General features: G+C 36.2%; 3 protein-coding genes across 12 annotated transcripts; 1 reads left to right on the top strand and 2 right to left on the bottom strand.

Annotated features, from left to right (window-relative positions):
- Positions 1 to 80: 80 nt before the first annotated feature.
- Positions 81 to 4,746, bottom strand: LOC107221327 (cell division cycle protein 27 homolog). 2 transcript variants are annotated; one of them, XM_015660272.2, is made up of 13 exons: positions 4,576 to 4,735; positions 4,188 to 4,263; positions 3,762 to 3,909; positions 3,188 to 3,565; positions 2,790 to 3,099; positions 2,510 to 2,698; positions 2,146 to 2,389; positions 1,861 to 2,041; positions 1,500 to 1,725; positions 1,213 to 1,340; positions 714 to 1,035; positions 467 to 611; positions 81 to 379 (listed from the first exon to the last, which is right to left on the bottom strand). In XM_015660272.2, exons 1-13 carry the CDS (start codon positions 4,597 to 4,599, stop codon positions 261 to 263), a joined length of 2,490 nt encoding a protein of 829 aa, XP_015515758.1. In that variant the 5' UTR covers positions 4,600 to 4,735; the 3' UTR covers positions 81 to 260. The 2 variants fall into 2 exon arrangements, with proteins under 2 accessions (XP_015515758.1, XP_046601423.1); XM_046745467.1 differs by lacking the exon at positions 3,762 to 3,909 and having other exon boundaries at positions 4,576 to 4,746.
- Positions 4,747 to 5,093: 347 nt separating this feature from the next.
- Positions 5,094 to 8,663, top strand: LOC107221332 (type 1 phosphatidylinositol 4,5-bisphosphate 4-phosphatase). Of its 2 annotated transcripts, XM_015660276.2 has the most exons (6): positions 5,096 to 5,278; positions 5,423 to 5,607; positions 6,099 to 6,308; positions 6,452 to 6,592; positions 7,189 to 7,243; positions 7,641 to 8,663. In XM_015660276.2, the coding sequence occupies exons 1-6, from the start codon at positions 5,194 to 5,196 to the stop codon at positions 7,724 to 7,726; spliced, it is 762 nt and encodes a 253-aa protein (XP_015515762.1). In that variant the 5' UTR covers positions 5,096 to 5,193; the 3' UTR covers positions 7,727 to 8,663. The 2 variants fall into 2 exon arrangements, with proteins under 2 accessions (XP_046601427.1, XP_015515762.1); XM_046745471.1 differs by lacking the exon at positions 7,189 to 7,243 and having other exon boundaries at positions 5,094 to 5,278.
- A 122-nt stretch (positions 8,664 to 8,785) lies between these two features.
- Positions 8,786 to 27,482, bottom strand: LOC107221322 (supervillin). 8 transcript variants are annotated; one of them, XM_046745459.1, is made up of 20 exons: positions 27,386 to 27,482; positions 26,246 to 26,294; positions 18,494 to 19,378; positions 17,747 to 18,302; positions 17,415 to 17,682; positions 17,039 to 17,315; positions 16,825 to 16,914; positions 16,533 to 16,704; positions 14,025 to 14,182; positions 13,702 to 13,946; positions 13,373 to 13,574; positions 13,126 to 13,277; positions 12,576 to 13,037; positions 12,271 to 12,421; positions 11,280 to 11,704; positions 11,002 to 11,125; positions 10,706 to 10,900; positions 10,333 to 10,607; positions 10,095 to 10,250; positions 8,786 to 9,765 (listed from the first exon to the last, which is right to left on the bottom strand). In XM_046745459.1, exons 3-20 carry the CDS (start codon positions 19,218 to 19,220, stop codon positions 9,679 to 9,681), a joined length of 4,722 nt encoding a protein of 1,573 aa, XP_046601415.1. In that variant the 5' UTR covers positions 19,221 to 19,378; positions 26,246 to 26,294; positions 27,386 to 27,482; the 3' UTR covers positions 8,786 to 9,678. The 8 variants fall into 8 exon arrangements, with proteins under 8 accessions (XP_046601415.1, XP_015515749.2, XP_046601420.1 ...); XM_015660263.2 differs by having other exon boundaries at positions 16,825 to 16,905; XM_046745464.1 differs by having other exon boundaries at positions 18,494 to 19,141.
- Positions 27,483 to 27,499: the final 17 nt, after the last annotated feature.

The raw sequence follows: 27,499 nt of genomic DNA, 5'->3' as shown, positions 1-27,499 counted from the left end.
ACAATCTTAGTTATCGCGCGCGATGCGTAGAAAAATGAGAATGGTAAATATTGTCAAGGAAAAATAATAAGTCACGTAAGTTATAAACTAATATTTCATTCCATTATTTCAGATTAAGTTTTTCCTCGTTTTCTATAGCTGTCTATTCCAAATGGGCACTTGCGCACTAGCTATTACATTATTAGGTGAGGGCTGTTTATAACAAAGTATACAGGTATTTTGGCCAGCAGTAACGGTAGCGGTACGCCAGATCAAGACACTCATAAGCTGTTATCACTATCGTCGATCTGAGGGTCAATCGTAACATTTGCTGATTGATCAACTTCCCCGCTTGCCTCTCCCTCTTGTTCCGTCGAACTGTTTTGTGCCTGTCTTTCAGCTGAAAATAGATGAACCCGGAATTTTATATGACATCCAGCAAGTGCAGCCTTCAACCAATTTTGGGAATTATTCTGATTCATCTCACCTAATTGTGTAGTAGGGTCATCGTCACCTTGGCCAGGACTCAGTATGGCCTCTTTTATTTGACTGTTGACACCTTTGGGATCTAAATCTGTGGCCCAACTAAAGTACATAAGCGCGAGGTGCGTATTTCCTAACTGTTTATGCACCTGTTGCAAGGAAATAAGATTTTTCGAATGTAAAAAAAAGCAAGTGAAAATCAGCCCAATATTTTTAGAAATTAAAAATGAGTACTAGTGAATATATTTTACCTTTCCTATCGAATAGTAGACTAGAGATTCTTTGGGTACAATATTCTTCAGTTCTTCAAACTCTTTTAATGCTTCAGCAGGTCGACCTGTAGAGAAATTAATGCTTGCTCGATGAAATTTGCAAAGCGTGTTGTCAGGGTCGTTTTGGATCGCCTGATTCAATGTTTTCAATGCAAGATCAGTCTTTTTCAAAGCATGTTGTACAACCCCTATGTGACACATGATTGCCGAATTTTGTGGATTAATCTGCAACGCCCGTTTAAAATGTAGTTCGGCTAAACTGTACTGCTCCTGTTTAGAGAATATCGTTCCAAGTCCAAACCTGATGATAAAAATTTCAAATCCAATTAACTGTGTATTCAATAATAAGTTGTTCTACAAAACAACCAACGTTTATAATTCCATTGTGAGAATATAAATATAGAGGTGAGAAAAATTCCAGTGGGAGAAATTTCAACAAAAACGGTATCGTATCGCTAAGGATTAACGAGGAACTTACCACGCGTTATAATGCCTCGGGTCAAGTCGAATAGCATTTCTAAATGCTGTGATTGCTTTGTCTAATTCTTCTGTCATAACATATTCGTGACCCAGAAGTGTGTACGCGTATGGGAAGTTGGGATCTACCTATAATCGAAAATAAAATATGTGTTAAGCTATTGTCTAAACTATTCTATGTAAAGAGTGCTAAAAATAAAAAAAAAAACGGAATCGAATAGCAAAGGACCGTTCTTTTTTCTGCTTCTCCTCGGAGACAGCGAAAGACTGGAAGATTGGACGCAATACCTGTATGGCTCTTTGAAAGAACTTAATCGCTGTTTCATGTTCTGTTTGGGCCGAAAATAGGTTTCCAGTAGCACACCAAGCTGTTGGAGAATATCGGTCTTCCGAGACGAGCTCCTGTGCCAGGGTGGACAACTGAACTTCGGCATGAAGATGCCATAGTACAGTACTATAAATTTCCATCATCTCTGTTCTCTGCGGCTCCAGTTGTCTAACTTGTGCGAAATAACTACAGCAGAAAAGCATCAAAAGTTACATTAGCTATTTTTTACATTTGATGAGGAAGCAAATTCGGTTCTGTTTATTGAATGACAGTTTTTTTTTTTTCGAAATTTTGTTCAACGTAACAAGAAATTTGCTGTACCTCGCAGCTTTTTTGTAATCTATCATCTCGAAGTGCGCTTTTGCAAGCATCGAGAGGACCCAGCCTGTATTATAATGCTGCGCAGGTAAAACACTGAATAGTTCAATAGCTTGTGAACAATTGAATTGACTCAAATGTTGATACGCTGTGCCCAGGACCCTCAACAGTGTCATAAGTCCCTCTAAAAAATAAACGTTTGAACTGATTGATGACGTGAAATTTAATTACGAGAAACAATATTTTATAAGAAAGTTTGCCAAACATGTAATTGGGTACTTGACTCACCGGCGCACTGTTTTTGAACGAGTAAAGCGCAGTGCATCATGTTATTTTGGTTTAGTGTGTTAGTGGACGATATCACTCTGTCCGAAGTGATCGTTTCACTTTTTTCCTTTTCATTTCTATTTCTCTCATTCAGTTCGTTGAAGTTTGCCTTATTTAAATTAGTCTTTGATAGTCTTGCTTTGGGTTTCCGAGAGGGTGATTTTGGTGGGGCGAATTTATTCCTATTTGGCGATTTATTATTCTCCTATAAAAAATTTGAAAAAAAGAATTAATCAAAGTACAAATTGAGGATCACAGATTTTCAGAGAATTATTTGAGATTCTAAAACCGAATCTAATGCGTTCAATCAATTCATCAGAAATACCTTGACAGAATAACTGTTACTAAAAAGTCTGGAAGATCGCCTAACGTTGGGTCCCTGAAGAGCTTGTGGAGTCGGGACTGGAGCCGTTGGTGTGACCGTAACAATGTTTGCTGTATTACTCGTGTTTCCAGATTGAGAAAACACTGGTTTACCTTGCTGCAAAGGCGTTTCTTTCCGAGACATTAGTTGCTGCAGAATTTAATAAATAATTACCTTTAGATCGATACATGAGGAAAAAAAACAAAAAAACTGAACCACTTATTTGCCAAACTTCACTCACTCCGACATGCGCTTTTAAACTGCTGACTCGCTTGGCCAAACTTTTCTGATCGTTTGCTTCGGAGAGCGTTGCATGAGGCGGTCCAATTTGTTCCGGTGTATTAGTTTCCAATGGGAGAATTCCAAAGCTCGGTGTCAAAGGGCTCATGGAGTTACTAAACATGCTACGATAGCGAGGCATTTTTCCCCTAGGCGATGCCGCAGAACAATTTAGTATTTGGGATGGAAAACCTGCTGGACTTTCATCAGACGTAGCGAACAACTTTACACCAGAATTAATACCATTCCCGACATTATTCTGGGCAGGAGTGCTGCCAAAGAGTAAGAAACTTTACGTTAGTCAGAATCTCAGGTGCAGATGTGTAAAAAATCATTACATCACACGAAAGTTCAACTCACATGTTATTAGGAATTGGTGTGACTGGGTTATTTGCAACCGGAGTAATGAGATCTGGTTCATTGGCATAATTAAGTATCGGGGTAGTACCGTGGCAAGTGGCAAAACTGTCTAGTTTGTCAAGTTGGAAAGTCTTGGCAGGATCAACCTTTTCCCCAACGTTACAGAGTTCCTCAAAAGAGTGCCACAAGAATGGGTTCAACTTTAATGCTAATTTATGCGCCTCACTTCCCTTCGCTGTTCGCATCATTCTATAATAAATCTTGGCTATTATCTGTAACGAGAAGCAAGCCTGGTCTCCAAACTGTGTCACTATCTCATCTAAATTCTTCAACTGCTTATAGTATCCACCGATTATCGCTGCTTCGGCCTCCGCATATCTACATGATAGAAAAAACAAAGATTGATCTTATACATTCTCCAAGTACAGAATCATGCAATTTCCAGCTGTGGATCTAAAGGTTTGAAGATCAAGGTCCCATGATTTCACGGTACAAAGTTTCTGGACAATTCAATACACAACAGTGGATAATAATTTGCTACAAACTAAGTAAAACGGGGTTTAAGATTACTAACTTCTCCAGGTCATAGCAGCACTTTGCTAAGAGAAATCTGCACTGTGAAGAACTCGGCGCCTTTTTGGTGAGCAGAGCGTGAGCCTGTCTAACACGTCCTGAACGGTAATAACACGTTGCCAATAAAAATAATGCATCTTCTGTGTCGACTAGAATGGAAGGCTAGCGTCAGTATTTTATAAAGTAGTAACTACTTAGGGAAGCAATTCATTTCATTGAAACTGTATTGACTGAAAATTTTGAATATATAGATATAATAGTTTCTGAACCACTGTATACATTAAATAGATAAAATAGATTTCTTTTTGTATGAGGTAAAAATTAATTAGCACAAGGCTTTATGACTTTGGCAAAGACTATTTAGGTGACATTGAAAAGTTAACGATTTCAAACGGTGAATATATTTGGATGGTTATGTATTACTTACGTTCGGCCCACAGTCTTTCCGCCAAGAATATTGCATCTCGATAAGCATAGTGATTTAAACAGTGCCATATGGCAGCCTAAAAAGCGTTATAAATCGTGTAAACAATTGATATTCTCGTATGTTTTGTTGATTGATAAACGGAAGGAGTAAGACATGCAGATCTCAAGGCAAACTAACTAATTTCTATAAGATTATTACTTTGACGAGAACAAAGTGTCGCTGCGTTATCCTGCAGTCACGATATCTGCAAACGTTGACGCTTCATTTTGAAAAAATAAATCTAAGAAGTAATAAAGTCGTGCGTGCCACTGGGATGTCAAAATTACAACCAAAGAAATAATCGTTGAAACACGTTGGACACCGTATATTAATTAAATGATAATTTTACCTGCACTGGTTCCTGTACAATCATCGTTTACACCTTTACCACGCATATAAATATGAATTTCAATTGATTCGTTTCAATTTGAAATCTGAAAATTGTGCACTTCCTCGGCAAATTCGTATAAAAATTTCTCAAGACTCCATATTTGCTTTTGCCAGCTTTCTTGGACTCATCTGAAGTTGCCTCTATATCGCAGTGCCTGTCACCCGATCCAATGCTTCAAACAGTCCAAAAGTCACTAGTAGCCGATAAAAATCTCTATATCTCTAAGAAGGAAGATACCGCGCCTATACCGGGTAATTTTGAATACCTCGAAATACGCTATAATTTCGTGCAAAAACCATGAATCTTTTTAAACATCATTCACACTTGGATTGATTTCTGTTCAATATCAACGAAATGGCCGAACGATAAAGCCGTACTTGAACCTAAATTAGCCGGTCAAAAATACAGCGATGTGAAGATAGATGCCAGCTGATTAATGAGCAAGCCGGTTGCCACTCTACGTGTCGTATCAAGTCCCAGTTGTCAATAGGGGAAGAGGTAATATTTGTCATCGGAGTTCTGTCAGTGGATCGAGCTTGGTGATTCTCGAAGAATAGATAATAAAAACTTTCCATAATGGGCGATGGAAAACAGGGCGAACGCCAGCCCTTGTTAAAAAATGACAATATATCCTACACCAGTGTTTCGACGGATATAACAGGTTCGTATTAATGCGTTACACATAGCAGTCGCATTATTTAGTCAAGTTGAACCTCTCAACTCAGAAGAACAAAGTCTGTAATATCGAACTATAAATTACTAGTTTTCTACCTTCACTCTTCTTTTCAATCTCTGTATCTGATAGCTGCCGCTGAATCCACAGTCAATACAGTATGTCCGATCGGTCCAGACGAGTTACCGCCACCCTACCAGTCCACTCAGCAGGGTGGAATCCCTATGGTCACATGCAGAGTTTGCCAAGCTATGATAGACATATCCGGCAAGCGGGATCAACATGTTGTTAAATGCTGCCAGTGTAACGAAGCTACAGTCAGTTTTACCACATTTTATTACTATTTCCACTATTTTTTTTTATCAACATCGGTTTACTAATATTATTTAGCACCTTTCGACGAACGTAAAAGACTTCGTTTCCATATTAAATTAATAATGCCTCACCACATAGAATGTTGCATATCGAGAAAAACTATTTCATATTGTGAGATTAAGGACTTCAAATCCTTACAGAGTAAACAGTCACTTATGTCCATAGAAATATCAAATGGTATTAAAAAATATTTTGTATATTCTTACAGTCATTTCAAATTCTAAACGATAAGACATCAGTCTTTTTTGCAAGCTTGCAAAATCTAATTCTAACAAGGAACGATTCAATTCAACTCGGCGAATGTACAATTATTTTCAACAATTTGTTTGAACTTATTTCAAGTATCTAAAATCTTGAGTATTACCAGTATTCGATCCTTTACTTTAGGATACGATACTAATATGATAGTCACGATTGATGACGTTCCTTTCAGCCGATAAGAAATGCTCCACCAGGAAAGAAGTACGTCCGTTGTCCTTGCAACTGCTTACTTATATGCAAGAGTTCTTCACAGCGAATTGCTTGTCCAAGACCAAATTGCAAGCGCATAATAAATTTAGCGCCTTCGCCAGTAACTCCGCCCGTTCTCTCTATGCCTGGAATGTGTAGAGTTGGATGCGGACATTGCCATGACACGTTTCTGGTAGGTCACTGGATGCATCATAAGACACAAATGCATCCAGTGTAACTCGTTGAAACTAAATATAATCGAGTTTTTGAGTCTGAATGTATTTAGTGCTTAACATAAATTATTATCGGCTAATTAAAAATTGTTGTGTATTACAGTTTAACACTTTAAATAACGCTCTTGCTCGATGCCCGCATTGTCGCAAAGTATCATCCGTAGGACCAGAGTTTGCACGAGGTCGTGGAATCGCATTTATTTTAATCGGATGTGTGGCTCTAGTCGTGGGAATTGCTGTTACAGTAAGTACACACAGTCATACACGTATCTGTAGATACGTAGATATAGGTGAAATAATGTTCCGTAAAATAATTAACTTTAAACGTTAATTCTATCACAGAATTTTACTTACCCTGTTCCACTTGATACCAAGTTTTCATTCTCAGTGGAGTTGTTCATTAAATACTGCAACTGTGACTCATTGTTCCCAAGTGTGTAATCGCATCGATAAACCGCCATACTCTTCTTCTTTTTACATCACTTATTGTATATCCTATCTAATCTTAACGACCTAATGCAAATTACTGTTTACAGTTTAATGATATTTAATTATATAATATTCCGTTTCTGGTGTACATAAAACGTACACACAATTTGAAGATATTGGAAAATTCCAAGTACATAATGAAGAACCAAGACTGCCTATACAATGTTCGATTGATATTCAATAACAAGGCTTACACAACTACATAATTCTCAACTATAATTCTACCAACTTCTTACACCACACATAATAATTCACCTGTTAATAATTGGGAGACGCTTTAACTCGAGCAATTTTATCCTATTCTGCAAGTGTTTTGAAATTGTTTAAATTTTACATCTTCTCTTATTACAGCTCGGCACGTATACACTTGTAAGAACAAATGGCGGTATATATGTCGCTTATGTCGGTGAGTGTTAAATTATTGGAGTATACAATTTATTCATTGGTTACCTAAATATCATCTCCATGGCAAACAGATTAAACGAAAATATTTATAGACAACCCAATGGGAATTGGACACAAATTCTTACATAACAGACTGTCAATATGAACAACCGATCCTCTATAGCCAACGTATTTCTCTGAATCTAAATATAGCTGTTAGAAATCCTAAGTGAAAAGTTATGCACACATCACATATTCACGTTCCAAATATTTGGAAGAGTTTCATAAAACAGTTAATTAGATCCCTTCAAAAATTTTTCTCTACATATTGGTCAGTTAAAAATATGGAATTTTCATTTATACGTATAAATAAGGTTTATACTTGTGATTTGAAGTATTTTATAAATGATCGTTTCTAGGTGCATTCCTGGTGGCGGTTCTCTGTTTTGGAAGAAGCATCTACTATTGTACAATGAAGATTAGCCTGATAGAAGGCCCTATGTAGTACGAAAATATTCCTGAGAAGGGTCTTTGGATTCGATATTCTTATAATATTAATGTCTGTAATCAATTTAGATAAAGTATAGATCATAATATTTCGACATGCTCTCGGTATATACCTAATGTATACAGTATAAAATATAAATATCTATTGTACTTGAATCTAAATAATGGTTATTTGTTTCAACTTACACATGTTATGCATAAATAATATTATCTTGAAGATAAAATGAATTTTATGTATAGGAGAAAAAATGAAATAAAATCAATAAATAAATATAACTGGAGAAAATGAGCATGTGAAATAGAGAAAAGTAAACAAGCATTTTGTAAAATAGATACATATACACAGATCTATATTAAAATGTGTGAACATACCAAGATTTGTCATGTTGTTTACTTTTCCATGATTTATTAATTCGCCATATACATAAATATATATCATATATACTTTTTACAATGATGTAAGTAATTTGCAGCTGATAGACATATGTGTTTATCTAATTTTTTTTTTTTTTAATAACGAATCTATTATTATTAATTATTATGTTTATTTCTTTTATAAAAATAAATTCGGTAAAAATTTTGACAACCAAGTCTTTGCGTCTTTCATTAAATATCTACCAAAACATTGCAGAACTAATCATAAGTTGAAGTTATTTAATCGAATGTGGAATCAATAGCATATTCCGGTTTTACGGATGGCATTTAACGTTTAAAATTCGTCGCATGAAATTAATTTCTTTTCAAAATGATTTGTCAATACTAATGCTTATTTCAGTTTACCAGATCAAAGTAGTTGTAAAATTGGAGATGTACTTTTTGATAAATATTGCAGTACCGTATAGATATTCGAAAATGCGTTCGGATGACTAACCCGATAATTAAAATATATTTAACAAAATGTTTTGATAAAACTATTTCTAAAAATGCATATATAATAATGTATATAAAAAAGTGTTTTAAAATACAGATCACAAGCGGTATTTGAGGAAAAAAAAAAACAAAGAAAAATAAACAAAACTAAATACAATAATTTATAATTAAATAATTATTAATAGAATAAAAATTTCACGTATTCAATCTTATTATATGCAGTTCCGAATCTGTTACACTGAATTCTATAATACATGTGATATATACAGTATATACTTCGGTCCTTAAGGATCCATCAATTAATCCATGGCGATACAAATTTATTATTCAATGACGACATCAGTCTGAAAGAGAGTTCCCGGGTTAATTTTAACGTTACAAGTTATACCCTGTCCTTCGGATTTAAGACAATGCTTTACTATTCAAGAAATGTCAAACAATTGGTAATCGGGACGAAAATTTTTTAACATCTCGGAAACCGTAAAATTACTTTCAATCGAATTTTCATCCTTGTTTACGAATAAAACGAAGAGTTGTAATGCTGGTGATGTCAATCCGTTAAAATAAGTGAACCATAAGTGATCTTTTTTGCTCGATTTTACCATCACGTGCACATAAATACACTCGTGCAGGTGAATTTCGCACACTCAATTCTTGAAAAGAATAAGGAGCTTTTCAAATGAATGTTGACAAAATGATCTTCATAAGGTAATAGTATTTGGCGTGAAATAAGACCGGATAATTCCAGACTCGGCTGAAATTGAGAATAAAATATGTTCAAGGTATTCGACAAGCGAATTTAAAAGCAGTTAGAAGCTGGCGCAGAATCAACATGACCACTGTTGAGGTTCTCGTAATTTCATTTTGGCTTAACCATCATTTTCATTATCCGATAGCTATCAAACAGTATTTCACGCGAAATCAACATGATAGCAAAAGTAGCCGAAATATAATTTTACGATCAACTAGATCCTAGAAACTAATAATCGATACCTCGAAATTCACCTGTCATGCGTATTGTATATACATTTATGTGTTAGCATCATGCCTGAAAAAAAAACAAGAAAAAAAAAACCACCGTTAAAATAATCCAATTTCTTTTTTAAGCTTAATTTGTTTCCATGCTGGTAGTCCTTGGAATACATCTTTCGTCATGCTGAACAATTTCTGTTAACAAAGACAAGATATTTTCATAATATACGATGAAACATTTGAATTCGGTGTGTATATATGTTGATATGATAATCTCAAATCTTCCGGAAACAATACATTTAACAAGGATACACGGTTGATAAAAAGCGATTACAGAAGCTTGTTGACGTTCAAGCAGTTCCAGAAGCCTAACCATACAACGTAATGCCTCTGTGTTATCTTTTCCCCGTTATAAGATTAAAAAGTATTATTCTGGTAGGATTGTTATGCAGAAGGAAGAATATAAACAGAGTAATTCTAAATTCGAATTGAAAGTAGCATTTCAATTATTTGAAACTCCATACCTCAAAATCTTCCGGTGATAAATATAATTCCAGACGGGTTGGATCCACTCCTTGAGGCAGTGGCCTTTGCAATAATTCAGCAGGTGGATACGTGCTTTGAGTTAATTTGTCCAGTTCATTGTGTATGCTCAGTATTTCTCCCAGCTTGTGATCATCCTATTAATAACCGATATTTGTTGGCTATTTTTTTCTTCTAAATTATAAGACACAGCTGGTTATTCTAGAAATTTCAACGTACCCGCATATTCAATTCCGCTACGTCCTCGCGGGTTTCCCACATTGGAAACAGATTCCTGAACTCCAAGGGTTCCAGGCCAGCCCAGACCAGCGAAATGGGTAGTTGAGTAGAATCGGGGTGATTTGTTTGCCAATACTGGATAGCCGTTCTCATCGCAGCTCTTCTCTCAGATTGCCATCGTACAGCTCCACTTCCGGTTTGATCATCGGCTCCGCTGTCAGGCCACCAGCCTTGCCAAAGCCAAATTTCATTCCCATTGTCGAGCATAAATAACGCTGGAACAATAAATTTGTGGTAACAAAATTAAAAAAACGATACTGTTGAAAAAGTAAGATTGTCCGAACTTTATTTTACATACACATACGCAACTTACCGGGTTGGTTTACTTGGTATAATTCAATTTGCAGAAAGGGATACGGAGTTGTGATATCGGCACGATGGGCACAGAGCAATTCGGTTGGCCTAAACTCCCCCGAGATGCTTGACAACTTAAAAAGCCTCGGTGTGTGTTCCATTAAATCGTTATTTTCCAGAGACAAATAGTCCTTCATCTCAGTTTTATCAAGAGCTGTGGTACAAAGTTAAGAAAAAATTAGCCTCACCCATCTTTTTGTCGAATATCAACAGGAATGTTTCAAAAGTCACGTTTGGTTGAAAATATATCAGTACCGTTCAAAACTTCCTCAGGTTCTTTACCCTCGATAACTTCGATTATGTCGACGCTGCTGCATGGAGTCAGCCCTGCTTCTTCAGGGCAATTGACTTTAAGCTTGTTAGCAGCTTGCAATGCATTCTGAAAGTATATATATATATATATATATATGTATGTATATAGTTTTTGAGCAATTGCGTAGAATTTGTGAGCAAAAAAATTAGTTAATGGCAATTGCCAATTGATGCTTTTACTAGACGCCGTATCAATGAAAATACGTAAACTTGGTACATACCTCTCTGATGTGAGGTAGCGAGGCGCCTCCATGCCACACGTACAGTTTTCCAGTATCACGATCAATTAAAACGAAGGAACACCGACTTCTTAAGCTTTCCATAGAGCAGGGGACTTCAATCAGAGATACTTCAGACTCGAGAGTGCCTCGACAGATGTATAATCTGTGTCTTTCCTCCCTTTCTTTATCCATTCTGTTTCCACTGTGTACAATCATGCCTCCAGAAAATAGATTGAGGAAGGCAGACGGTTCGAAACCTTGAATGACCTGGATTTGAGGTCCTTTTTCATGATCCAGTTCGACGGTAAGCAGTGCTGCAGTTCCCTGTTCGTTCGGCGATGCTGTTTGTCCTTGCCAAATAAAGTAAGCACAACGATCTCTTCCTATTGCCGAATACTTGGAAGGCTGGCCACTGAGTTTGTTTCCTAAACATATTTAAATGTCAGTTGAGGGTATTTGCAAGCAGGCTGCTGACAATGTTGGTGAATTCTGGGAATTCATATCCTAACAACAAATTGTTCAATTCCATTGGGATACTTTTTTATTCAAAAGTATGTAGATCCAGATTCGTTAGCACATTTTGTTTATTAAAATTAAATACATTTTTACTAATGATATTGTAAACCATTTCAAAAATGAGTCAACAGATCAACTTTAATTTAGTTGTCACAATCCCAAGTGCTTTAGTTCCAGATTAAAATTACCATATTTTTTTGTCAATTTATTGATGAAAGACGTAAATTCCAAAGAAAAAATCGAAAATCGTGACTTCGTCGAGGTAAAAAAAAAAAAAAAAATAAATAAACAAACAAATTTCGGTTCGTGTCAAAGAAGATTAACTATCTAAGAACTTCACCTGCTGATAAAATTAATATTTTTTTCTCTTCTCTATTAGTTTTCTTTTTATACGACTGTTGCAGGGTTCATTTCTAATTCAGATATCAGCTCTCTACAATTCCGCATTATCGAAAATACTGTGCAACCTACTCACCAGTAGTAGTAATTCTGTACGACCAGCGAACAATGTAACTATCTCCAGAATGGAACTGTCCCACAGAATTATCGTTCAACAGAGTATGCGAATATTCGTCTATGTGCCATACAGTTGTGCTCAGCGTAGTAATGAGGTGGATTTTCCTGAGCTGGATTGACAAAAAAAAAAAAAAAACACCTCAATTTTTTCTACAGAATGATGAATGATAATTTTACACAAGGTTATCAATTTTCAAAAACGGTTTGACAGTTTTACAAAATGAAAATTACGTATTATAAGAGTTTTATTTTTTATTTTATTACCTCTTTGTCGAACCACTCTTTTCCACGACCAAGGTGACTTCCTTCCAGCATTAAGTCGACCGGCGTTGTATTCGGTTGGATTATAACACTGACGTTAAATGGCTGGACAGAGACGCCACTGTCAACCGACTCTTTACTGTCGTTACTTTTCGTCTGTATTACTTTTTTAAAATCAGGCCAATCCAGAAATTTTTCTTTAAATAATACCGGCTCCATGTGCTGCGTCACTTTGAGTAAGAGGCACCAGTCGGGTCGCATAGATGCCTTATTTTCAACAGATCCCGGTGTTTGACGCGCTCCTATTACAGAGGCCGCTGTTAACGGGCATACTGTACACTCGGAATAGTCGTAACCTTTTTTCCACAGTTCACTGGCCATGTCAAAAGCAAGTTTACGATTTGGTAAAGTAGCCAACTTGCCGTTCCAAATGTACATCTCGCTACCAAAATCGAATATCAAAATCTGAAGGAAGAAAGCGAAAATCAGTATCAGGAAGATCGTAATACGCCATGAGTAAGTGATCGTCAACCAGTACAAAAGAATCATTCACCTTGTTAGGTTCCAACATTTCGATCTTTGGTATTACGCCCCAAAAGTCTGTAAATGGAACCAATTCTTTATCGATTAGTTCATATACCATATTTGTCTTTATTACGACATTTTCATAAAGTTCGTCTTCGTCCGGATGACCAGCTTTCGTTACTGAAAAATCGCATAATAAAAGAATTTGATCTAAAATCATAATATTTCTGGTATATTTTGTAAAGAACAAAATTCCACAATTATTCTCAACTCACCATCGATTATCTCATCGTCAATCCCGAGGAGGTTCCAAAACTTGGACGTGTCATTTCTTGAACAAGTAGACTTCTCTTCGCTAACTGTGATCACTTGATTTGCCGTACAGCCGAACTCCTTGTTCTGCTGAATTGTCAACGCTATATCTGCGCTCCGAGTTCGCTCAATGACATTGCTATACTTTCCCACATAGTTGTACACCTGGAATAGAATAAACAACGCGTGATACGTACTAAAATGTATGTGCGATACATCGAAATTACCTTATTATACGAAAAACAAGAAGAATAACAACCCTAGTCAAGTATCTGAGATTTATTCAACGTACCTCTGTTGGAGTGACTAATATGTAGTTGTCACCGCTGTTGATACTCGATGCAATAGGTTCAACGAGTCTGACCTGCACATGTCGTCTTCCTTTCACAAGAATCAACATCAATTTTTTATAAGCGCATAGCGTTGATCCAGAGCTTTGCGCATATTCAGCTGCATTTCTTAACGATATAGCATTGAAGTCTTCGGTTGAGGCAAGGCCAGCCAGCGCTTCAACCGCTAACGATGAAGATTTTGCCACTATGTGAATAACAGCTAATATGTAGTTTGCAAAACGATCATAAGTTGAATAAAAACCTATGGACAAAACGTACTCACACTTTTCAATGCTCAAATCTTTCATAATTCTCTCGGCAACACCTGTTTTTACTTCGCTGTACTCCATCCTGAGATCGGTGCGTGCTGCGAGTACTCGCAGCGGATTTTTAGACTTTAATCTTCGTCCCCTGGTCGGTACTGTTCTTCTCTGTACTAAACTGGATGGCGATAAATAAGATAAATAATTGAAAAATGTAGTCACCAAACTTTCATAATCTTTCGACCACTTAAGCTACTAATTGCAACCGTATTTTCAGTAGTTGATAAAAGATTTGGGAATACATTTTTCTACACTATCTTGTAGGAAAACTTTTACTGAAAATATTGAATTCCTGTTTTGTATGTAAAAGGTTTGTATATTTTATTTGCAAAACAAAAGTATGTTATTACTCGTGAATGCAGGATGACTCAAGCTCTACAACGTATACACTTTCAAACAGCAGTTATCTTATCAAGCAATTAACGTCATCTATGTTTGGGTACGTTATTTTACAGGTAGTCGTTAGATTTTCGATTAGGATTTAATTATTTTTTCACGTTGGTATACTTGAATAATGATACACGCATAGAAATACTTTTTCCACGTGAATAAATAGTAGGTAGCAAGTGCTAATGACCTGGCTGAGATTTGGCGAATAAGAATCAGTGAACAGGCGTGACAAGAAACGTGGAGCAAGTCAGAAATTTGCAAAACTGCACAAAATACAGGCAAATGAAGCAAATTGCTAAAGTTGTACAGAACTTGGAGCAAAGAATTACTGCAGTATTGACACTAGTCTTCCATAATTAGAGCCAATTAGTACATTACGAGTCACTGTTTAGCCATTGTTAGACGTGAACTTGTTTTACCCGAAGAAACCAGGCTGCAACAACGTAGTTTCGCATTTCAAAAGAATTGGACCAGGCAATTAATTATATAATAATTTTCAGGTATATGTATATCTTTACTAAAAATTTTAAATACGTTAAAGTGAATTGGCTATAACGTCTGAATGGAAAGTTATGGAAAGAGAAAATACAGTTTAAATAATCTCTGGTAATGTTATATTTTTACGAATGATGGTGAGCACGAATTATAAATCCCTACCCTGTACTAGAAACGATTCTGATCAAATTTTAATATCACAAGCTGAGATACAAAAAATTTGAGAAAATCTTTTACAATTATAACATGGAGAATGCTTAAACTTTGGTGTTTTTGATCCGATTCTAATATTTTCAGGCTTATTTTTCTCGCTAACTAGAATCCCACAAATTGTTTGAAAACCTTTCAATATATTTTACATTAAAGTACAGTTGTAAAGCGCAATGTAATTGTTTGCGGCCAATAGTTTTTCCCACTCCAGGGATAAGTATTTCAGACATTTTTCTTAGCTAATTTGTGGATACATCTACAGTGAACAAAATGAACCCAAAAACATTGAACTCGCATCAAAAGACCAGAGTTTAAACATTTTGAACGTTATAATCATAAATCCTTTTTCTTGAATTATTGTTTTCAGCTACTCTTATTCAAATATGCTCAGAATCAACTTGGTAGGAATTCAAATGTTTCGTTCGTGGTTACGATCATTGGTACAAATAACAATGCTAAAGATTTTTTATACAACTTCTTCGTTTTCCCAAGTATCAATTTACATGGTACGATCTATTCACCCTTAAGGGCAACATCGAGAACGAATAATATTCAATACATAGCATTGAAATATGCAAAGATTTTATAGCGTGAAATTTTTCGAATGATGTAATATTTTTCAAGTACAAGGGACCAGCAAAAATTGACGAATGAAATAAATTTTGGGTGAAAACCTTGAAGGGAAAAGGATGATATATAGTATAAATTGATTTTTTAAAGTCTACGATTTCGTTGTATTACATTCCTTGCTGAGAAATCAGGTCAAATACCCAGGTTAATGAAACTGTCATTATCCCGTTAAGATAAAATAAACGAAATAGCTTTTCAAACACGACATACAACATAACATGAATGCTAAGAAATATTACACATGCTACATCTATGAACAAAAAATGATGCGTTGATCCAGAGACAGTTAGTCGAACTCGTATTGCAAGCAAAAGATTTTCATCGTATAACATACATCTGGTGAAACACTCGAACACTAAGCATTCAACAGGAATACTAACAATAAGTTCTAGTTCTGATTACATTTATCGCCACCTGTTGGTGTGCCTCATATTCACCTACAATAATGAGACCCATCACCATTCCTAGACTGTTTACCTGCCAAAAACACGGAGAGAATAAAACGATAACAAATAAGAGGCTACCGCATGAAATTCAACATCTTGGAGAAGAGCTATTAATTGACAATGTCGCTTTGACGTTTAAGGATAATTTGTCGTAAATATTGGTCGAGGAACAGTAAGAAAAAAAGCCAGCGACATGGTTTACTTACAGACAAAGAAGGTAGTGATAGCATATAATATTATGAAGCTAGTGTGAAGAAAACAATGATGGTTATTATATAGATTAAATTAAAGACTTACAGTTCAGAATGCGACTTGATGATGTCAAAGTCACTTTCATTTAAGTCAATATATTCTTCGTCACGTCGTGCCGTAGACACGCCACCGAAAAACGTGGTAAAATTCAGGTCGGCGGTTTGCGGGACAGAAACAGTAAGATCAGAATGTTGCTGAGACGGTCCAATTTTTTCAACTGAAAAAAGAAAGATCTTAGGAACAATTGGCAAGATAAAAGGCGTTCGTTAATACGAAACAAAAAACACGTTGATGAACATATATGCACAATGCAAAGGTAACGGTGATGAAAACTCACCATCAAGTATTCTTCGAGTAGACAAAGTTCTCCTGAACATAGTAACAGGTTCGTTGGTAGTGACATTTTCGGTCGTTTTTCCTGCAGATTCTCAACAAAAAATTTGTTGTAATAAGTTATTTTTCATTTCCTAGGAGAAAGAATTTTACACTACTCTTGATAGATATTTTACAAATAGAAAGTGCAGCGACAGCTTCAACGGTAGAGTAATTACCTTTCTCTACTCTGAAACGTTCCGCTCTAGGTAATTTTTTTCCTCTGCTCGATTCGTTCTCAATTGCCTGAATGAGGGGTGAAGATACGGTGGAATGAAGACCCTCTGAGTGATCAACTTTCATCTTTCCATATATGGAATATTGAACGGCATCTGTAGCAGCAACTCTTCTCCTCCATTTTTCCGATGCAGTTTCTAATTTTTCCAGACGTTCAGCTAACTTTCCCTGCTTCACCACTGAATCCGATCTTTGTAGAAAGTTACCGTCCGTCGAATCCTGAGGAAAACGTGAGACACCGATTAACACTTTATCTATTTATTTATTTAGTTAGTTAGTATTTTCTATCATAAGAATTTCGGTCGTTTGGATACACACATTTTCATTACACGGTGTGGCAGGCGGGTAGAGCTTGGTATCGCAAGGAAATGTATACTTCCATTTTGTACTCCCGTTCTGCTCAAGGGCTGCTAATCGATTCGCTATGCTTATGCTGCGCATTTCCATGGAATTCACTTCCTGGACTAATCTTGTCATGGTGACGCTTGCGTCAGTTGATATAATTTTAGAATCTAGGTCCTCCGTTGTCTCCTTCCTCAAAGGGCGCTGTTCAACCCTGTTAAGAGTGTTGGACACAGCATTTTTCCTGCAAGAATAGATAGTCACAAACTCGCCTTGCAAAACGATATTACATTGAAACGAATACTCACTTTTTTCGTTCGGCCAATGACTTATCTCGTGACCGAGAATCGTCCCTCTTTCGTAATCCACCGCTGGATTTTTTGTCCACTTTTGATTTAGTCTTCTGTTCTGAAATATGCGAAACGTCGTTTGTCACTGTCTGTGTTTTTTTCCTCAAATATTTATGAACTACTTGTTTATTCAATCGTTCGTTGTTCCTTCTAACGCTTGGTTCAATTTGCTTCAGCGATCTCGTCGATTTGTTTCTAATTGTCACGATGCTCTCTTTCGATTTGTTAATATCTTCATTCAACGGCGCTCTGATAGGGGAACTTGAAGTATTATTGCCATCACTATCAAATTCTACAATTCCTGTAAGTGTTTCGACTGGCTTTCGGAGAGAATTACTCTTCTGCATAGGGCCAATCGCACTAACGGCATGTTTAGATGACACGATAATTTTACGATGATCTTTTAATACTGTTTGCGACACTGCGGAACCACTTTTTTCAATGGATTCGCTTTGTTGCAGCTCATCGTCATCAGTCACCGCACTAAAACTGGATGTTTCCTGAATCGGTTCTTCTGCAAAAGAAGAAATAACAATAATAAAATGTGATAAACGAGTGTTTTTATTAAACACATCAGTCACTACCGGTGGAGCGGTTATTCGATATGGTTCGTCCGATTATCAAATCAGATAATGGAATGAGAAAAGTGACTATAGAATGATGCATAGTTGATGAATGAGTCACGTTTGTTTTGACACAACTCACCTCGTCGTTCGAACATTGAATGACGATTGTTGTAATGAGCAAGGGATTTTGGTAAGGCGGCTTCCAATTCTTCCGAAGTTATGGGTTGAGTTCTGGCACGCGATGTAAGCCAATTCTTTCTTGCCGACCTACCGCTGTTGTAGAGCATATTTTTTTCATTGATTGCCTTTTCCGTAGCAATTTTTTCATTAAACAGCTTGACTCGTTCTACCAGAGTTAATTTCGAAGGGTCTGATTCTTCGCCGAAAACACTTCTAGATTCAATTCTAGCTGCGGAGACGTTGCGGTCATTATTCGTGTTTGTGATTTTCTGATCAGGAGATCTCTTGCTAGTTACAGGCTGCGCGTTGACTCTTTTTGGCGATCCCTGTTTATCGGCTATCTTGGAATGATCCAGAGTTCGCAGCGTTCTTTGAGAGATTGAACGAGTGGATTTTTTTTTCAATGGTGAACGAGGATTTTCCTCAACCGCCTTAAGACGCGAAGACGTTCGAAGCTCGCTATTGGCCCGTAGCATTGAGGTTTGCTCTTTGATGTCAGACTTCCTTGAATGAACCACTTCCTCATGTTTCAGACTTGACGATTTATCGACCTTCCTGATGTTGGCAGCTGGCGTCGAAGACTGTGTCCTACCTAACGTCGAGCTTGCTGAAATATCGCCACAATTTTTTCTTCCCTTAGGCACTCTCGTCGATGACTTACTAATATTCTCTCTTTTCCCGGACATTGCGACTAGCGAAATAAAACTGTATCTCGTCTTATCTAAACATTTTCAAGGGATCAAGATCTATGCGCTATAGACTCGAGTCCTGGTTTCATTTAAATAAAGAAGTCGAGATCGTCGAATTTCTACTGCATGCTTTGACGACTTTTCTGGCCAACACACTGAAATACAAAATTCGCTAAGCTTAATTGTGCTGAGTCAACATCTTATTTTTTCACATACAAAATTATACGTATACAAAAAACTCAATTGTGAAGCCAATATCAAATCACGCCAATAACGAGAAATCGACAAGCAAAACTGAGCATTATTTTACGGTGCGTGCTTTTAACGACAAAAACCTAAAAGTCAAAACACTTAGGTATAGCAAAATATACTTGAAAATCGGAAAATTTAATCACCCTTAGAGAGTTAGCTGATTTTTTTTTTTATACACAATACTATAGTTATGTAACATCTAAAGAACATACGGCAGTGTTTACAGAATGAGAAAAAGGGACGGGCATGCTACTTTGAGAGAGCGTTTGAAAAGGTTTGTAGAATAAAATCCCATGACACTGCAGAGATGTCGCAGAGTATTCTAGTGCTGAGCTATTCGTCTGGCTGTCAGTAAGATTAGGTAAGTGTAACACATCTTCAGAATGCAGCATAAAACACATCGTTATAATCGTTACCTGCGATCAACATTACGATGACCAAAAAAAATTTCAGCCTGGCTTCACTATTATTGAATTTTACATCGATTGCAGAAGCTTCAGCGTATCTATACAGCCCTCACATTCCAACTTACACAGCGTTAATATTATGCAAATATGATGATAGAATAAATTTCAATTAGCTCCAAGTGAGTCGCTGAATACCACAGACTCTGATTCTCAGCGCGATTGAATGTGGTTTGAGTCTTTGACCACAAAGTCGGCCACCTAGCATACGACAAAACTTTAACAAACACACGTTTAGTAACGGTAGATTCCCACTAACGTATGCAGAAAATTTTTTGAAAATGTGCTATATCAGTGAAAACCGTTGGTCACTCTGTATGCTGTACATATACATATATACGAATGAACGAGTCACACTCAACGTTATGTTTGCATACGATAAGCCTCTGTTTATGTTCTAAACTTGTTTCGGAAAGGTATTGTTGTTGTCTGGTCTCATTATTAGTACAGGAGCATGGGTACTTAAATATCTTAAGCAAAGGGTAAGGTCCAAGGTTTCCCCAAGTGTTGATATGATTCAAGGAAAACAATTAGATACGCGGTAAACGATTAATAGTGTTGTAAAATAGCCACCAAGCAGCGTAGAAAAAAGGAGACAACAGTAGGAACACAGATAGCAGCCAACGCCAAAAGGTTTACAGATATTAGTCTGTCAGTTTGAAAAAAAGAACAAGATCGAAATGGTAACATCGATGTCTAGAAAAGCAGATGCGGGTAATATACAGTAAATAGGACTTAGGAATTAATATTGTTCATTAACATTTACAATAGCGAAGAAATTATTCAGCCGACGGTACATTAAGTTGTTTTCTTATTCGATCACTAGAATAATCGATTTTTTCTTACGATTTTTATAATCATTAGTCGAATATCGAATGAAATTAACAGGTGCACAATCATTTATTCGCAAATTTGCAACCGCTTTGACAGTAATTAAAAACTAACGAATCGAGAAATTTGGAACACAAATTCGTACCTCATATAATTTTCACAGCAAATTTATGTAGCATTATTTTTTATTTATGAAATGAAAGATTACAGATTATATAAATGTCGTAATGATATAATATGGTGTGTCACTTGATATATTGTAGAATAAATAATGTAAAAAAAAACATATAAACTGCGTTACAAATATGGATATTCGGGTAGCAATATCCAATCCAATACGGACAATTTCCCTCTGAAAACGTGGAACGTGTTTCTAACTGACATTTCAATGGATCGCTTGATCAGACAGTTATATCCTGGCAAAACTTCCTTTCTTCGCATCATAATTTCATCCATTTTGGTAATTCGTTGTTTAATTCCACGAACAACGTGCTATCAACGACTATCCCTCACGCATCCAGTTTTGTCTCACCTAACGACATTCAAGACCTGGAATAAATCCAACTTTCAATTCATTTTCCAATCTGACAGTATAGGCAGGAATAAAATTATTACAATGTTATTTTTAATGTGATTTTAAATATAGTGGAAACTACGACAGATTTCTTTTCAAAACGTGTTTAATGATTCGAGTGTCAACAATCCTTTCACAACGAGAAGTTTTGTTGATACAACGACTAAACTAATTGTAAAATATGAAGTAACAAATATTATTTTTGAAATGAAATTACACAACAGCAACTGACTATCCATGGTATTCAAATATACTATACGTAAGTATAGTTGGCATAAGTTACATACCTATCAGGTATTTTCAAAATGGTTGTAGGTACGTCATGTAAGGATTCTCTACACTGAGGCGAGACGAAGTTTTGAGGAAAGTCGGAGATTCGTTTGGATAGGAATTTGCAGCCGAATCTCTCCTGTCGTGTGTCATTGAAATAAACTGATTCAAGCGATCTTCGTTTGCTGAGTATCCTCAACAGCTCGCTCTCGCCATCCGATGTATAAACATGTTCGACGGACTGTGCTCTCTTTCTGAAGAACAGATCCTTGAAATGAACACAGTTCGCATCCCGTTTGCGAGCTGAAACCTCATCCTCATCACATTTGAATAAATTATATTGTTTTAAAATTGGTCGAGTGTTATCACAGTCCCATGAATCTCTGGACAAAGACCGTGTCAAACAGTTTCTCAGCATTGACAACTTTTTTGGGGAAAGTGCAGCTGTGACGGAATCGCAGCCCGAACGATCGAGTGATTGTTTTTGCAGAGATTTAAGTATCGTTTTCTTTGGTCTCTCATCTGATTCTTCGCATTCAAGACTCGACTTCTTCTTAAGTATCGGTCGCGGTTCAAGCGAAACAGATTCGCATGAGAGCGAATCCTCTCGGCTGTGTTTTTTCTTCAGTATAGGTCTGACTTCAGATATCTCAACCACGTCCGATCCTCCGACAGTTGTTTTTGGCACAGAATTTGCAATGTTAAAATGGGGTCCGGCATGTATCTCACTGATATTGGCCCAAGATTTTCTCTTCAAAATTCCCTGCGGTTCGTTAGCGCCAGCAAAATTATTACACGCGCGATCGCCCTCTCTCAATACGTTGTGTTTCAATATAGAAGTAGGATGCGGATCTGGACTCTGTGCCCGCCTGACTATTTCGTCGAGAGACGATCTTCTCTGATGTTTCAATATCGGCTTGAAATCGGAGAAACTTGTTTTGGCTATCGATACATCGGGGGAGCAGCTCCGGCGTCTTATTATCTGGCTCTCATCTAAACTGCTTCGTTTCTTCAATATTCCGTGCCTTTTGGATGAAAAATCCATGACTGACTGTGAGAAAGTGACAGGCACTGGGTGGGATGTATGAGATTGATTATGATCAGTCTGATTGTGGTCGGAAGTTTTGTGTTTCAAAATTGACGTTGTCGGTTGGGCTTGACGATACATGGAATTAGCTTCCGAGTAATAGTCGTTCTGTTTTTTCAAGATCGAACATTTGTTAAGCGACACTTGCGGCACATGGACGTAAACTGCTGTACGTTCGAGGTTCCCAAGCAGAGCGTGGGTAGACACCGAAGGTATGCAAGAAGATAATGTCTGCGGTAAGACGGAATGCAGTCTTAAGATTGAAGGCGGACTGGCAGTGGAACTCCATCGCTCTGCGCGCTCCATAATCTCTCTTGTAAACAAAATCTCAGCTTCTATTCCTCATAAAACTTCTCTTTGTCGTTCAGGCACTCCACTACTGTAAACATCGAAATAATTTCTTTTTAACGCTCCCATAGGTGTTTTTACATATGACGCATGTTTTACATAATTCACATGCATTATGACCACCTTCAGTCTCCCCAAACAAATATCTGTTTTTCATAACGATGTAATCACGAATTTCTACGTCACAGTTCATCCACTTTTAGAGTCGGGGAATATTCTAATCAGTAAATCATGCGTCGTTCAAGTTTCCTACTTTCTAATTTTTTCAAATATCGTATTCAACCGTAGACAAGTAGGGAAGGAAATTGAATTGTTTGACTGCCGTTTTTACTTCATTAGAAAGTAAAAAACATTCAGAAAAACAACTTTATTGCAAGTATTTTGACAATACAACGAGAATGTACTCACCTTGTGCAGCCTTCAGGGCGATGCACCGTTTGTCATTTACTATTTTTCGTGTATTTTGAATAGTGAGAGAGATATTTGTGTGAGGAGATTGTTGTATGGTAAGAAATTCGGCGTATAATATGTTTTACACAAACCCTATAATCACGGTTGGATAAATTTCTTAAATGTGTCGCAAGGTGAGCATAGAAAAAATGGATATACGAACAGATTTTAATAAAAGTCAAGAATTTACTCGAACGTATATTTCTTACTTATCAAAAGATCTGTTTTAGTTTTTCAAGTCATCTTCAACAAATGTGATGAGCTTAACTAATACTTTTATCAGAATGATATAGCAAAATCAAAGTAGACTAAAAAAATAGAACTTAGTTAAATAGAATAAATTTTCTGGTTGTTTATTACAGAAGTATGAATAGTCGTGTATCGCTGAGAATAGGTTGAATCATTCATAATATCCGTAAATTATGTTAATTGAGAAAAACAATAGAAATGCCGAAGACGATACAAGCAAAAAATACAGAAAGAAGGTAACGAATACACTTGCACAATAAAGTATAAAAGTTGGAAAAAATGAAGAATGTGTCGTATTTTCATCATCATTTCTTTTTGCAATTAAAATTAGAATAAGTAGACTCAACATCTTATTCTACGAGACTTAGCGAAGATAACAGCTATTATCGGAGAATTCTTAACACAAGGCGATATTTTCGTCTATCGCATGATGCAAACCTGATTTATTAGTTATCGTAAAATCTGTATTGGCTTTGAACTCAGAGGTAAGAATATGTCATGTATTATCCTGGATTGACGGTCCTTATCAACTTGTTTTTTTGTTTAAAACAGACAGATATTTAATGAGCAAAAGCACATGTAAAATACTTTTCCGTAATATGCATACATGTGCATAAGACGACGATGTATCCTCTTGAAAAGAACCTATGCGACACGCATTAAGTGAAGCTGTTAATTAAAATGAGTGAATGACTGCTAAGCTTGTGATGAGTAAGCGATCGAGGGATTATATTAAAGCAGCAGTAAAGTAAGCCAGCTTGAGCGAGTTAATCTTGTGATATTTATTCCGTTCTAATTACTATTGCTTGGGCTACGAACAGACTGATTCTGTTACGCTAAATTCTCTGAGACAGATGATAATCCATACGATTGATTGGATAAACTAATTTTTCGCTATTGTGAATAGAAATCGTTCAGTACGTCGGCAGAAGATCATTGAATAGAGATGAAACCATCTTTGCGTGTCGTTATGATTATTTTCGTTTTTTACAATTTATTGTTAGATAAAAGGAATAAAGGGTAACACATTTCGTTTAAGAGACATATGTTGCAGAAACATTCACAGACGATACAACCCCTCGATTAAAAAGTAGTTCAAGACAAACAGAAAGCTTGATAAATACCTCATCTTACGTCACATAATAGCTGAGAAAAAGTTTTTTTATTGTAATAACAAAAGGATCACGGAACGATATTGAAACCTTGAGGAACACTTAGACTTTGGTGTAAAATATTTCAAACTAATTTCAGTTCAAAAATTGATTGTTTTCCCAAATCAACCTTGACCAAATTCTCCAATTATAAAAATTAACCGATCAATGAAATTCCAAAACGAACGTTTCTAGACATCATACAGAATGGTCTGATATAACTATGGGTTTTACCTGCTTCTACAAAATTCCATTTATTATCTGATAACTATGAAAATCGCGTGACGTCGACTAGGTGACATTAATGTACGCCCAAAAATCCGAATTAAATCACTTCACAGCTCAACGGTCACAATAGAAAACGCATCAAAGTAAAATTCTGAGTATTTGTTACCAGCAACGTAACTGCTCACATATCAGCAGTATATTACTACAATCGTTTGTCAAGTCTACAAGACTCTAGCTTAAAACTAAATTATTTCTATCAGTTATTTCTGCTTTTGCAATTAACATAGACATCGTAATTGATCTTTGAAGTCAGAGTTTCTCTTCAGTGATATTACATCCAAATTAATCGCAACTCTCGGCTCACGAAAAATTCCAAAGTCTATCTAAACTCTAATTAAGATGTCATGCCGCACACTCGATTATGATTATCAATGAAAAAAAAATAGCAGAATAGTGTTGGAATTGGTCAAATTGCTGCCAACGCATCATGGGATGTTTTTCATATTTACTTAAAATTGTTAAGAGTCCATGGTTTTTGTAATGGTATTTTTGTCCAGGTAATTGCCTGATCAAATCCGCCTAAAGTATCATGCCCGAGCTCAATCTGTATTTCTGTATCTGTGCCTAAAGTACGTATGATTGTAACTGAAGAACTTCTATGACTCAGATACCAGATAATAGATTGACAAAACATTGTATACATCAGATAATATTATTTCAGGAATCAATAAATACTCTCTCATTCTTAGCTCGGCCGTTATAGAAAAATATTATCAGTGTTTGTGGTCAGGGTTCAAAGTGAATCCATTACTATAGTTACATATATGAATTGACACCAAACTTTGAAGAAATCATACTACGTCGGAAAAAATAAATAAATAAATAATTAAATAAAAGTAACAGAACAGGTAGGAAGGGGCCTAAAAACTGTAATATTGTTGACCAAACTGCTGAAACACTAATCGCTTAAGACAATTTTCCGTTCCTACACAGCGCGTTGATACATTATCGATTTGTTCAGCAATAGTAATAATTCACAACATCATTAAATTGAGGATAGGCTGCTATGATTATCCTGGTTTCTCGGTATCATATTTCTTACAATTTTGTCCACTTACCTAGCTTGAGTCGATGACGACTGTGTTCTAGCTTGGGTCAGGCAACACTCTGCAAAGAAATTGGCGTGAGAAAAAGTTTGAAACCAGAGACATGATTCAATGCTTTTGTACACTGCAATACTTTACTGGCAAAGATTATATATCGTTTTCATTCTTAATTTTAAGATCAATATAAAAAATTTGCTTGTATTTGGTTTTTTAGTTAGTTCAAATTGTCCACAATGCATTATAAGAAATAAAAATGGCACCCATTAGAAAATCCTTTGTCGATGTCATAATTTTTGGAATCATAGGTCTGCAGCGCGATCAAAACGCTTGGCCAAACTTTGAATTATACGGATACATCCACTCGATTATCTGTTTTTAAGGCGAAATCGATTTCAGCTGATCGCATTTTTTGTGAATTACTTAATAGATGAAAAAACTGCGCGATTTTTATTTTTGCCACGAATGTGGTGAAAGATCTCCATGAATGCTGGATAATTTTAATGTTCCAGGTGTAGATTTTGATTGTTTTGTTTACATTAACTAACTTGATAGACTATTGTTGTGCTTTATTTTTGAAGCCATCAGTTGGGGAATAGAAAAGAATTTAGCCATAAAATTTAACAATTTGTTGCTGCAGTGTACGAAGAAATTGAGTCTGATTTTGTGTCACCGATCGTGATTAGCTAGGTTACGATCAGTGAATGTTGTTTAGTATGTTGGTAAAATATACGTGAAAAGTAACGAATCTGTTTTGTACAGTAGAGAAGAATTGTAAATTAGAAGAAATAAATAAATTATAGAGACAGACGAAATACGACAGGACAGAGAAAGGTTACGAAGCAGGTAAATAGTGAATAAACAAGTATGGTGTACGAGATGTTGAAATATGCCTTAAATGGAGCAGCCAGCCATGTAAGGAATTTTGGCGTCCCAGATATCAAATTAAGAGATAAACCATAACCATACGCGTAAGTCGGTGGGTGTATATACAGAGCTTGGAAAGTAACAATGGAAGTTAAATGAATAATTACAAAGTATGATACGAACCAATGAGCGAAGTTTATGATCGAACCCGATTTCGTAGGATAAATTTATTAAAAATAAATCAAACACAAATGTCACTTTCGGTATGATAAATACGGTACAACTCACCAATATTCGCCCAATCACCTCGCAACGTTACACACGTTCTGTTTAGTTATATTCGCGACACTGGCGAGGCGACACTCTCCAAAAACCAACCAATAACATGCCATGGACAAAGAA

Source organism: Neodiprion lecontei, chromosome 7 (genome assembly GCF_021901455.1).
Source record: "Neodiprion lecontei isolate iyNeoLeco1 chromosome 7, iyNeoLeco1.1, whole genome shotgun sequence".
Classification (NCBI taxonomy): domain Eukaryota; kingdom Metazoa; phylum Arthropoda; class Insecta; order Hymenoptera; family Diprionidae; genus Neodiprion; species Neodiprion lecontei.
This window is presented reverse-complemented; position numbering and strand designations above follow the sequence as displayed.